This window comes from Crocodylus porosus, unplaced genomic scaffold (assembly GCF_001723895.1).
Source record: "Crocodylus porosus isolate Cpor-Errol unplaced genomic scaffold, CroPor_comp1, whole genome shotgun sequence".
In the NCBI taxonomy this organism is placed as follows: domain Eukaryota; kingdom Metazoa; phylum Chordata; order Crocodylia; family Crocodylidae; genus Crocodylus; species Crocodylus porosus.
The window spans coordinates 11,789,788-11,803,661 of record NW_017728936.1 but is presented as its reverse complement, the minus strand read 5'-3'; the positions used below and the strand labels follow the sequence as shown (position 1 = coordinate 11,803,661).

The 13,874-nt window shown below is 46.2% G+C and overlaps 1 protein-coding gene across 1 annotated transcript in view; it reads right to left on the bottom strand.

The window, feature by feature from the left end:
• Window positions 1–703: 703 nt before the first annotated feature.
• The window catches only part of TTC12 (tetratricopeptide repeat domain 12), a 28,958-nt gene continuing 15,787 nt past the window's right edge, over window positions 704–13,874 (bottom strand). Inside the window, exons 13-21 of the mRNA XM_019546915.1 lie at window positions 13,021–13,116; window positions 12,478–12,541; window positions 11,510–11,644; window positions 10,279–10,383; window positions 9,384–9,452; window positions 8,488–8,589; window positions 6,806–6,905; window positions 3,878–4,103; window positions 704–2,530 (exon numbers count right to left, since the gene is read on the bottom strand). Of these exons, the coding sequence (XP_019402460.1) occupies window positions 2,455–2,530; window positions 3,878–4,103; window positions 6,806–6,905; window positions 8,488–8,589; window positions 9,384–9,452; window positions 10,279–10,383; window positions 11,510–11,644; window positions 12,478–12,541; window positions 13,021–13,116 (973 nt within the window). The 3' untranslated portion in view covers window positions 704–2,454. The remainder of the gene's footprint in view (window positions 2,531–3,877; window positions 4,104–6,805; window positions 6,906–8,487; window positions 8,590–9,383; window positions 9,453–10,278; window positions 10,384–11,509; window positions 11,645–12,477; window positions 12,542–13,020; window positions 13,117–13,874) is intronic.

Here is a 13,874-nt window from a genome sequence, read left to right as displayed (position 1 = left end):
AAAACCACAGAACACAAAGGTTATGTGACCCTCCCCAGCGCAGAGCGGGGGGAAGGCACTGCGCTCTTACAAGTCCTGCCCAGGGCAGGGGGTCAAACTCGATGACATACTGAGGTCCCTTCTGACCCCAATATCTAATATCTATATAAAAATCCCACAGCAGACAGCTCCATTTGCCAGGGACACTTTGCTGTGTACACTTGCTAAAGAAGTGGCGGAAGAGCCAAGAGGCAGATTCCTCATCTCAAGGCAGCAAGCTGGGGTGGGGAGCAGGCCAGCTCTCTCTGCTTGTTTGCACAGTGTTATAAGACTTTTCACAGTGGCTCCTTCAGGTGATAAAGGCACGCTAGCCTCCTTACACCTACTCCACGGGGGGAGGTAGAAACAGATCCATAAGCTGGAATCATTACTGATATATTTCTCTAGGTCAAGAATGGGAAGGGCAGAAGAGCTAAATGGAATTAGGTACCCAACCATTTGACTTTCAGTGAGATTTGGGCACCCACCTAAACTTCTGGGGGGCTCCTTTAAAATCCCAGCCCAAGATTTTAGGGCGCTCTCTCTGTGTACCCATTACTCAGCTCTGAATGTCATCCTGCCCCGGCAGTTGCTGCTGCAAACCCAAAACGTCGTGCTCTTTCCTTCATTGAATTCAGAGGGAGCTCTTCAGGAAGCCACTTGGACGCTGAACAGAAACCACAAGTGAGCATCAAAAGTTTATTTAATGAATATCCCACATGTCAACAGCAGCCCGATTTGGAGGGTAGGGGATTAAAGAGAACTCGAGAATATTGCCCATACAATAGCCATCCACAAAAGAAGAAACCCCAGGTGCAGAGGCACTTCCTTCCTCTAAAATGGGAAAAGATTAGAGTACTCAGCTGCTACTCCAAAGAGAAGATAATGATATGTAATTTGACAGCCATGACTCTTAGAGGAAGAGATTACATACATAATAGCCATCTCTAAGTGTCAAGGAGGGAGAAAGAGAAGGGTCTATTTAAAAATCAAGCAAGAGGGTCCTGAGCTGTTTTACATATACATTAGGCATTTTCTGTTTCACCAGCTGAACGCTAACTGTGCGGCAAATCTATGGCCTGATTCTGCCCTTGTCTAGCTTCCACCCTGCAGTGCTGTGTGTATGTTCACATCCATTTCTCCAAGGGCTTGTCTCTCACTGCTTTGTCTTCACTGCTACAGCTGCCTTTAAATCAGACATCACCGATGCCAAATGTGATCTGCCCTGGTAAAGTTTTCCCAAAGCATCTCACACACAACTAGCATCCCCACTGCCTCTTCTGGGCACTAAAACTTCTCCTTCTCTTTTTTTTTTTTTTCTTTTACAGCTGCCAGTCTACTTCAGCAGTGCAGCATGCAGGGTTATGGCAGATCCCACCACTGCTTTAGACAAACTTCTTAGCAACATGTTTTTAATGGCCTTTTACAAAACAGGACTCACTTCAGTCCCTGATTTAGAAATGGCTGGGCACTGTACTTTGATTCAGTATGGAGGCAAGGCCAGTGGCTGGTTTGCTAGGGTAGCACTTGGCATTGTGTTAATCCAAGGCCAGCCTCACTAGGAAATAATCACAAAAGCAGCATGTGCCATTTGCACTATTATATTTTAAATCTGAAGCAGATGATTAGGGCAGAGGGGTTTAAAGAAGAGATGAATAAGAAGGGGATGTGAGAGAAGTAAATGAAATAGCGAATGCTGAAGGTCAACTGTACCCCTATTTAGTCGGTCTCAGAAGACAAGAACAAAGTGACATTTGATGAAAGCGAAAGACTGCAGGCTTAGCTACTGGCACCTAGAACTACACTTCTGCACAGCTGATAATTAACCTGTGAACCTCACTGCCGCCAAACTGCAGTGAGACGGAGAGCTTAGCACAATTAAAACAAAGGACAACATTTAGGCAGCTAGTGAGAGCATTTACAGTTAGTTTATGTATGTTTAAAATAAATGATACAGGGAGATAATCCCTCCTGCTTCAGGGCATAGCTGAACCATCAATTCACAGCACCCGGAGGAGCTGTTTCCCTCAGGGGCAACTTCTTCCATAGATGTCCACAAAGGGGGCTCTTGCCCTTTCTTTTGAAGCATCTAGTATTGGCCACTGTCAGACTGGAAACTGCCCTGACTGGACCACACATCTAAACCTGGTGTGACAGCTGCTGTGGTGGCAAGGAATTAACCCATAGGAAAAAGCACTGTAATTTGTAGGACCCCAGAGAATTCAAACTCTAAAAAGCTGCTTTGTTCTTCTGTTGGTACCTAGGTTTTTAGCAAAACTTCACTGCCTGGGGATCTGTTACTGTTTCACCAAGCAGTTTGGGGAGGGACTGAGAGTCTGCTTGCTCTCTTTGAATGACTTTTTGTTAAGGAAATAAAGACCAACATGAACTAGAAAATGAAAACGAGGACCTGTATTCATGCCCACCTCAGGACTTCTAAAGCCCTTGCACGTGTTTCACGGAGGAGCTGAGGACTGCCATCCCGTTGAGCTCTCGCAGCTGAAGAATGTGCCTATAACAACAACAACAAAAAGCGATGTGGGTGATGGCATGGGACTGACAGTCCAAGCTTCCCTTGCAAGCTGTCAAAAACAGCTGATGTCAAATGCAGGAGATTCCCTGCACGAGGAAGCAGAGAGGCCTCACGCAGTTATGACAGCTCCTTGGTTTGCAGAGGGGAGAGAAGAGCACTAAGCAGAGAGGTATTTCACACCAAGTCCAAACAGCTTAATCTAGCATGGCAGATGTCTAACATTAGCAAGAGGAGCAGAATGAGCTCTCTCCCTTCTCCACTCCAGCGGGACCTGCAATAAACATTTCCTGCTGTGAGCGACTGCTTTGGGAAGTCGGTCTGACCAGTAGGTGTGAAGTGTTCAGTCCTTTGAAGCCTGCATATTATCCTCACACTCCCTATTCAGCAGCCCAGCAGGCATGGAGAATGCCTGTGCTTCTCTCCTGTGTCTAGGCTGCTGTGCCTTCAGTAACTAATGGCTGGTTGGCAGCCTGCTAGGACCCATCAGCTTCTCAGCAGGCAGCAGCTGGGATGTTCTTTCTGGACACTTACATCGGTGTTGTGCTTTCAGGTCATTTCTGTGACCTCTATGCTTTGGTTTGCTCTTTCATTCCTCCCTCCATTCTTTCAACACAAGCAACTTGGTAGAGCAATGTAAAATGATTCCCGGAAAGCAGCCTGAGCACACCCACAATGAACAATGCAGAATGCCACTGCCGCCTGGTTTGGCAATGTGCATGGACTTTCTCGGGCTCCTTGGGACCAAGGCAGCTCTGGAGCTTGAACCTTCAGGTTCCCTGTGCTTGTGAGGACCCAGAACCTGCGGTCCCAACTCCCCCACTGGATTTATGAGATGGGCTGCTAGCAAGAAGGGTATCCTAGAGCTGGGAACAGTCCCCACAACAGAAAAGCTTTCAGAGAGTTGGTCAGCACCTAGACAACAGGGGAATACAGAAACAACCCCTCCCCTCCTAAGAAATGGGAAAATGAGACATAGGAGAAAGATGTGGCCTACCCTCTGGGCAGAGACAGAGAATGCTCCAATATGGGTCAGGGACAATCCCTGATGAGAATCCCAGCTGAAGCAAGGTCATGGATATTTTTGAGGGCATTCATACAAACCATGTCCCTCCCACAGCACCTACATGGCCCTGAGAGGGCAGCATACCTTTGCTTACTCTGGATCCATGCTTCCAGGTCCCCTATCTTTCCCAGTGGCCTTTGCTAAGAGAATTAAACCTCAGCAACAAGTAGGAGGCTCATGAACTCTGGTGCCTCAGTGATTCTGTTTCGTACCATGCAGCACAGGTTGGAAGGGCCCCAGGAGTAATGAGCAGCCCAAAATACCTTGGCTCAGCAGTACAGAGCTTCCCGAGAGCCACCGCAGCATTCTCTTGCACCATGGTTTTCCTGGCATCCCCACCGGCAAGCTTCAATAACACCAACACGATGTTGGAGTTCAGCAAGCACGAGGCAGCTCCAGGCACGTCGAGGCACTGGCTGAGGCAGAAGGCAGCGTTGCCCACAATCAGCTCGTTCTCTGATGCCAGCAGCTGCAACAGCACACTGAAGTCTGGGAGAAGCGACAAGAACAAATAAGAGAGGCTGTTACAGAAAGTCAGAAAAGGATGGGTCCCAGCCAGCTGACAGAAAGTGCTTCCTGTCAGCAAGTCAGGACAGATGGTGACACCCCAATCCCATGGGGAGAGCAGCAGCAATTCAGCTCTCAGAACAGAGAGAAGAGAAGAGAAATTAAAGGGAAAGCTAAACACAACCAGGTCAGTGTTGGGAGGGGTTACAGGCTGCATGCATGCGACTAACCATGTGTACCTGGGCTCTGGGAGAAGACTGAGCAAATCCCGCACCATGCCCATTTCAGGGAATGTTACTAACACCAGACCATACAGGAGTGTGCTCTCCCACCATAGCTCAGGAAGGCCACAAGGCAGAGGAACAGGTGCACTCATCAGTCTCCACTCCTCCAGCTCCAGCTCAGGTGCCACATCCATGCCAAAAATGAATGCCACTGAGCAGGATGGCAGGAGACGCGTGAAAACTGTGGAAGAAGTTTCCCTATCCTGTGCCCTGAGCATCCTGCTTTCACTGCGTTCTTGCAGCTTGCTGATCACAAAGTACTGCATTGAGCAGGCAGCCCTGTAAAGATGGAAATGCCACAGTGGTAGGACTATTGAAACAGAGTCAGATCCTCAGCTGGCATAAATCAGCAGGGCTGACTTTAATGATGCTACACCAATACACATGAGCACAGTGCTTGACCCACACTCCTGCAAAGGATTGCATGGTTATTGCAAATAGTGGCAGCATCTCTCAAGCCAGAGCAACCAAGAAGTAGCTGGCAAGGCCGCTTTAAAAACAATCATGTTTGCATGTGCAGAACCTTTCCCTGGGGGCTGAACATGTCTGCTCTCATTTCTGCACATCATCCCTTCTGTTCCCCTTAATCACATCATGCTCTCTCTCTTTCTTTCCTCCTGCTGTCACAGTAGCTTCGGAGAAGCAGGGCTGCTGCAGACCACAGCAGTGGCACTGATAACGATCGTTTCAAAGCCTGAACTTGCTGGCCTGGTTGGAATGCAGCTTAATGTCAGAGAACCATAGCTTGACCCAAAAGGGCTCTCAGCAGCGAAGCACTGTCTGAGCCAGCAAACTGAGATGACAGCATCAGAAAGCGACTTTTCAAGAGCTGAACACCCAAAGCTTGGTGGGAAAGAACAACATTACAGGACTGTTAACGACAGAGTGAAGCAAAGGCTCCATCTATGCACAACGCCAATTAGCAGCACTCACATGGTGCGTATAAAGGGAAGAAGAGGCTGCAAGTGGTTTTTAATGAGCTACTGTCCATTGGGTTCAAGCTCCTTTGGACTCTGCTGCATTCTCCCCTGGACTGCATCACACCTGGCTAGCAAGACTTTCTGAGTGAAAGGTCTGACAAGACTAGTACCCAGCTCATCACCTTGTGCCCTGTGGGATGTAGGATTCATTTCCAAATAAACTCCAACTTTATTATGATGCTTTCCTCTTGTCTCATCATGTCACACTTGCCCTGCACCTTGCTGTATCCTATTACTCAGCTGAATAGAAGAAATAGAGCAGCACCGACTTGGGGATAAAACAGTCAGTATGATCTGCATTCAGCCTGTCCTGAGCAAAGACTAACACAGCCCTGTGACAAGGGCTGCACAGTGTCTAGGGGAAGCTGTTTAAACCACAGGGCCCAGCAAAGAAAATTTCACTGAGTTCTGGATCGGAGGTTGCAAGACTAAGAACAGCTGCTGGTTCCAGTCAGGTGCAGTGGATAAAGCACCGGGAGATTCAGGTTCTATTTGCATATCTGCTACTCATTGGGTTTGTGATCTCAGGCAAGTCTCTCCTCCTCTTTCAACTTCAGTCTCTCTCTCTCTCTCTCTCTCTCTCTCTCTCTCTCTAGATATATATATAGATATCTATATAGATATCTATATATATATATCTCAGAACTAATGCCTGTCTTCTTTCGCTCAGTGCTTTGGAGATGCAAGAATGATGACTACTACATGCATGTAACCAGCAGCATTCTTCTCGGGAAAAAACCTGACAGGAGTTCAGCTCATGCAGAGGCAACAGGGCAGGGAAATATTACAGTAATATTTGAAGAAGAGACGTTCAGCTTGACAGGTAGCCAAAGGACAATAAAGACATCTAGACAAGGTGCATATGACCTAAAGAAGAGGAGGGATGAAGACATGCCACACACATGCAAAGGGACTGCCAGCTGGCGATATCACCGCTCACTCTCTAATTCATGCCAAACTTTCAACATGAAGTTGCAAAGATTTACAGATGCCTGCTCCTCTGGAAGTCAGACCACTTGTTCAGATGTCTAAATACTGGTTATGCGTGCCTTATTTGAGACTCTTTAGCCGCTCCTGATTTCCCACTAACTCAACTAATTGTAATGAAATATTGTTAAACAAATTTCTCCAAGGCTGGAAATCTGCATAACAAATGTGGTCCCTCTACTAAATGTAGCTTCCATAATCCCTGCTCATTATCTAATGCATATATTTCCACCTGCACACAGCTGAAAGGCTAATTAAGTATGAGGCCAGGAGGTGAAATGGCACATTGTTCTGTAAACATGCCTGGATCCCTGGGGGAATTGGACAGAATTAATGTTCAGCTCCATCCTAGAGAGGCTGAGACAGTTTGGGAAAGGTAAGTACTAGGTTAACCCTCTCCATTCAGCCGGAGGTTAGCCAAGCTGTCACTTACTTTTATCTGACTTCATCACTTCCTCCCGAGCCTGGTTGCTGCTTTTGGTACAGACGGCAAGTGTCTTTATGGCGTAGCTGCATGTGATCTGTCCGCCAGCCTGGATTTTCGTTAAGATTAAAACAAATAAACAAGCATGCACATAAATTTACAGTTCACATATCTCAACTCTCAGTAGAACAGAGAGAATCTCTCAGGTGCCAGAGGGTGTTTATAGATGTTTTATGTCTGGGCATGAATACCAAATTGAGACTCTTCTAATGGGTGCTGAAATATATGATCTCTGCTCTCTTTAAACATATTAGCTCATAACTGTGCTCAGACACAGACTTTCAATGACTCACACCCTCCTGCTATAATCTTCTGACCTTTAATAGGACAGCCACAGGAATAAATCTGCCAAGCAAGTTTATATCAAAAGGACATTATCAAAATTGAATACCTGATGAGGGAATCAATCTATCAAAGGGCAAGATTTACTAGTGAAGGGATGGAATAGACCACTTCCTTCGCACTTCCATGCAGAAAACTGGCTTGTTCAACCGTGCACGTTACAAGACTAAATCATTATAGAGGTGAAAAACTAATGTACCTGCCACCGAGGCACCAGCCCACTACTGACGCATGCTATGAAGGGCTTTGGGCTTGTACAACACATGGACAGCATTAAACAGCACCTGAGAACACATCTGCAAGACTAGCAGCAATCATCCTCTCCTAGACAGAACACATGTACAGACTTCAAACTACCAAGGCTCTGGCATCAAACTCATTTCAACCCCATGGAATTCCTCCTAGCATTGCAGGACAAATTACAAAAAGCTCTGCCTGGTGTTACTGCACTGGACCACGATTATTATTTGATCCATCCCTTGGGTCAGGGTGTTCCTGTGCTGAACATTAACTGGATATCTATATATCTATATAGATATATAACATTATATGTTCAATTGCTCCATGTCTTGATCCAACAACCACTGAAGAGCTGATGACCAGGTTCTTACTGCCCTGCCACAGGGTTTGAGATTAGGATCCTAACTGTGGGCCTGTTCTGCAACTTGATCTATCACGGTGGACTCCTGTGGTTGCAGACGGCCCCACTGCAAGCAGAGGAGCTGCGTGTGAACACAGGCACCTGACATACAAAGAAACAGTTGAAGGACTGGAGCCTTAGCTAAAGACATGAAACAACAGGTGAGGAAGTCAAACACCGGGGAAAAAAGAGAAGGAACGTGAATGTAAAGAGTACAAATGTTTTTGCAGGAACTAACTGCATGCACTAAACAGACCAGCAGCAACTCCAGGTGGCCCCTTGTTAAACCTTCTCAGCTGGCCACGATTCATCAGCATCACCATAAAAGTGCATCTAAAGGAAAGGACTTGAAAGGAAAGAGATTAACAGCCTCACAAATTTTTTTTGCAAAAAACCTACAGCTTTGGCAAAAGCAGAGTCTGTTATTTCAGACGCTTCTTTGTGGAAATTCAATTAATGATCTAAACTCATCTGCTGAACAGGAGACATAACATTACAAAAAAGCAATGTCCCGGTTAAGCTCACTTACTGGGAACCCCCACATTGTTCAATTTGCAGAGAAAGGATGGATTAGGTAGCGAAAAACTGGGTGTGACTATTACAGTCCTGGGGAAAAGCCTGAAACCAGGGAATAAGGCAAGTCGATTACCTTCAGGAATTTCATCATTTTCTTCACCACGCCTCCTTTCACTGCCTCATCAACTGCTGATGGACAGGTGGACAGGACACGACTTAGAATTCCAGTGGCTCTCTTAACGAAGAGAGAAAGAAAAAAAACAAGGTAATGGCTCTTCTCCTGGAGAGAAGTGATTGCATTGCTTGCCCTCTGTTCCTTTATTTTGACTGTAATTCCATTCTTCTGCTGTAGTAGGAGGCTAGATATGGTGAAAGTAGTCATTAAAGTGGCAGGAAAAAATATGTATATCCTTACACACGTGTAGTTACAGCATAATAGCTTTAGAATGGCACTCTCTTTCACATGTAAGAGAGACCCAGCTCAACATGACCTTATTGTCTCAGCCTAGGGAGCAGCGAATCCAAGATGACAGCTACTCAGCACAGTTCCCTGCAGCTTAGCTTATGGGAAGAAATTTCCAGTAAAAACTAGCCAAGCACAGCTACCACTGATTCAGAGGAGCAGTGAATGAAATCACTGAATGGGGCTCAGCCAGAGCAGAGATAACTCCCAGCTGGGACCACATCTGCTCCTACCAGCGTGTCTTGGAAGGGCCGATGTCTATGGGATTTAGACACACATCTAGATGATGACACAGCCCCTTCAGAATCATTTACAGAGAAGAGCTGAAAAAGGCCCCAGCTCTGAAATTCTCCAGCTGCTGCTGCTTCTTTGCTTCTGGATTCAGTTCCTGGTCTTCCGAAGAGTTTTAACAGACCATCCTGGTGACAAAACTTCATGAACACTAAGCGCCCCTTGTATTTGAACATGCAATCAGGAACAGAGCTCTGCAAACAGAATGCTTTTGTCCTCCTCTAGGTCACTATCCCATTTGTAAAGCATCTGAAAGTTTAGAGGGACCCACTTACTGTCACAATCCTTCCAGCTTTGCTGCTAAGCAGAGACCAGCATTTCCTGCCAATATCCACAGCAGACCCCTGAAATGAAAAGCAGTAGTAGACATTCAGGTCCAAAGAGAACACAATTAAACTTGCATTAAAAATGGTGTTAAAGAGACAGCTGCACTTCAGGAAAGCTTCTGAGGGAGACTTTCAAAGGCACAAATGGCAGGAAGCTAGCCAAAAAAATGTTCTCTTTCATCTGTAGGGCTTGTTTAGCTTCAGAGAGTTTGAGATCAGGCTTTCCCCTTACCATCATGAATACATTTGAGATCAGGAAGTAAACAGACTGTTTCATTCATGGACTGGGGTGAACATGCACCACTTGGATTTCCTCTAGTCAGGTAAAAGGCACATTACACATAAATGCTTAAAAAAAAAGAAAACAAGGAGAAAAGATTCCTGAGTTCCCTTCCCTTTGACCCTCTTGGCTCTGTAAAGCTATCACATACTTTAGTGAGGGGTTGCTTGTAAGAGCCTGAAGGGATGAGGGTGTCAAGTGACCAAGTACCAGCATGCCTCCAAGCTCAGAAACCTTCCTGCCTGCACTGCAAGAGCCATCCAAGATGGATTTCTGACCCTGTGTGAGTAAGCTCTCTCTCCAGTGCAGACCACAAAACTCTCAATATCCCATGATAGCATGAATGTAGCAACTTCCTTCAGCCCCCACCAGCCTCCTTCCCTATTTAAATGCTCTGCAGCTGCAAAGACTCCTCAGTTCCTGCACTGCACACTGGATCACATGCACAGCAGTAAAAAAAAGGGGAGGGGGCTTGGACCTGTTTGTGAACTCTGAGGCTCTGGATAAACAGTGAAAGGAAACAGGAGGTTGCAGAGGGACACCCACGGACCTCACAACCCGTACCTGAATAACCATATTCGATTCCAGGGATAAGTTCATCATCAGGCCCAGCACTGCAAACAGACATTCTTGGTACTCTGCAGCACTACCATCAGAGCAGCACACCTCCTACACACAGGGGAGAACAGAATATTCAGTATCCAATTCATCATGGGAAGGTTCAAAATATGCATTTCCTCATTCAACCACTCAGCATCCCCCTTCTCAGACTCCCAAGGACCTATGAACCTGCCACAGAAAGGTCCACAGCAAGAAGACTCGCCCATCTGGAAGAGACCTGCCGAGTCAAAGTGGAACCACCTTCACTGGTATTCGGTGGCTCACAACTGAGCAGCCCTCTCTCTGCCTGATCCCTAAGGTCCACTGTGAGATCTAATGGCTCCCTGAACCCAGCACAGAAAGGCACATGGCAAGAACCTTGATGCTTCTCCCCAACCTCAAAGAAATCAATGGGGAAGAAAGGAATTTATTTAGTGCAGTTCTTGGCCAGGAGCAGAGGCATCACAGCCACCCCAGGGGAGAGCAAGATGCCCAAACTGCAATGACAAAGAGGCACCTAATGCAAATCCCAAACCTGCATCACCACAGACTGACAGGCAATTAGTCATCATGTGTCCCAGCCATCCCAGTACAAATGATGTCCCTAATTTCTCTAGTCCCCCTGACAGGGGGGACCTGTACTGCTTATGTAGGAACTTCCAGGGGGCAGGTATCAGCTTCCAACTCCAGTATTATCCTGCAACCATGCTCACCCTCACCTCAGACATTGCGCAACAGGCCACAGTTCTATGTATGAGCTTTCCAGTACTGGCATCCAAACTATTTGGAAGCAGCACCATCTTCTCTGCTCCTGAAAGCACGTGCCTGTTGTTTTGCAGTGGCTGAGAGCAGAACTCCCCATGCTGTCTGGAATAGCTCCATACACCACAGAAGGCAGTGGGGCAGGGTGATTTCCAGTACACCATGGCTCACACTGTAACAGGATGTGTGCAGTTTGCTGAGGAGAGACATGCAGCTGATGCATCCACTCCTAGATAGACTTTGCTTCATGTGGAGCAAAGGAGCACGGGATGCACATCCTGCAGTGGGCTCAGGAATTAAGAAGCAAAGGGCAGTAGCTGAGAGGCTGGCATAAGAATGCAACGCAGACGGCAAAGGGTGGATTCGGACCTGCAGGGTTTGAGGGTGGTTCCAGCACCACTCCGGCTGTGGGTGGAGACCTGGCTAGACTTACCATCAGCTGCAAGCAGGCCTGCCAGCATTCCTGACTTTCTGCCATCTGCACCCGGATGACTGCATCACTGCACAGGTCCCCCATGACAGCGATGCCGTGAGCTAGGGCTGCCCGGTTCACCAGCTTGACAGTTTTCTCAAAAAAAAAAAAAAAAAAGAAAAAGAGCAAGAATGTTTGAGGAGAATTAGGATGTTCTTTTCTTACTCCTAGCCCTACTGCGGTGGAAGTGGCAACAGGAAAGCCACTTGCTCCTCACCAGTTTCAATCACAGGCACACCGCACGCTGTAGGTTATCTCAGTCAGAGCCACACAGCAAATCTCGGTGTGTTGCTCTGAACATTTACTCCGGTGGTGTTAGCAATTGTCTCTCTGCACCTTGACATCCTCTCACTACCCCACTGGGCACAAACAGTCTGACAGCTCCAGAGGGAAGGGCAGAGGTGAATCCATACTGTTACTGCTGCAATCTTCTCTGGCTTATTTTGGACAGTTGAGAGAGGAGAATTTTTTCTTTCCAGTTCTCGCATAATGCAATGTACTGCTGATCTGCCCTCCTGCTATCCCAGTGGTAGGCCTCTTTGCAAATAGTCCTTTAAAGGATCAGGGTTTGTGATGTGAATGAATGACAGCTGGAGAATGGACCAAACCCACCAAGTTCATTTAATCTGTAATCTAAAATTGCCTTCAAACCCAGATTGCGGTCATTAGCAAGAAGTGGATTTGCTGGGGTTTGTGTACTGACTGGCCTAGACAGGCCCTTCTGTGACTCCACTTGGCAATTCCTACTGTTCTGTAATACAGGAGTCATTTAATTCCTCACACAAACACAGAGAAGTGGAGAGGCCTCCTGAGCCATTGAGCCCACCCCCAAGGAATCTAGCCTCAAGCCAAAGGGGATTATTGCTAAAGTAATGATACAAAATTTTCAAAGAAAAGAAGAGGTGGAAAACCCTTGGCCCCTTTCTTACCAGCATCTGGACGAATAATGGCAAAGTCCCCGTGGAAAGTTTGATACGACACTGGATTTTGAATCTGTTGGCAAAACAATACACAGATTCTTGTGGATCAAGGCAAAATTCATATGCAGACAAATGCAGAAAGAGCCGGGCAAATTTTATTCCCTGGAAGAGAGCAAATTCCCTGGATTTTTCGCCAACATCCTGTTTCTTACTATTTTGCTTAAAGCTGTTGTGATGATGTAAAACAGAATCAAATCAAATTCTGTCCTCTTTGACTCCTATGCAAATATGAGTCTGACCTTGGTCTGAGCAGTATAAATTAATAATTACATGATTCTCTTTGGTATAAAACTATTTCCATTTCTGCCAAAGTCTCTCATCTTATCTATTATGTTAACATATGAAATGGCTCTTTGTCTATCCAGCACATGGCAAGTGTGTTCATCAAAAAGCTCAGAAAGTTGATGTTTTCTAACCTAGTGCTATGAGAACCTGTGATAAGTCTCAAAACATAGCACGGAAGAAGTCAATGGTTTAAAAAGTGCTACTTACTTTTCCTCCTTCATTAGGTCAGTTAGCAAGTTCATGGCACAGATAGCCCTGGTGTCGGGAACCTTGATAAATGCCATAAGCAGCTGCAGCCACCTGTTCAAAGACAATAATTTGGTACGACATCAGAAAAAACACTGGTGATGGTTGTATTTTCAGGAGTACCTCTATGCTTTAGGTGCCAAAACCCCTTTCGCTTCCAGTGGGATTTTGGCATGTTGACTTAAACCTACATTTCCCCAAAATTTTTATGACCTGAACTCCCTTGGCAACAATAAGAAAATGCCTAAATCCCTTTAGGAATCTGAACCTTATCAGGTCCCTAGCTCTGTACAACAATGTAGCTGGACTGACTTCAATAAAGCTAGGTTAATTTACACCAGTTGTGAGGGCAAATCCTCAACCAGTCATCATTTCCAAAAGCTCCATGGTATATTGTACACTGTCTCTCAACTGCCTGGCTGCTGACCACCTTCTAGGTATCTACTGGTCATGGCACATCAAGGTAGAGTGAGCCTGCCATGCTGAAGAATATAACCTGGGTATGTATTAATGTGAATATGGTTTCAATGGAATGGGCGTGTGTGTATGTATATATAATGCAGTGGAGGCCAAGAGCAAAAGTTTGACATGGTATGCCGAACAAACATAACAGTCCCTTTGAGTCTTCCCAGTGAACTGCAGAGCAGTGGTAAGGCTTTTGATCCACCACCTGGTAGCAGCGAGAGCATCACATACATCAGTCACCATTTCTACTCTCCAAAAGGCATGTGTGCTGCTATGTGCTATACACTTGCAAAAATAGCACAATCTCCAGGAGTTCCAACTGCGACCTCAGCAAAATGATCGGTGTTTCT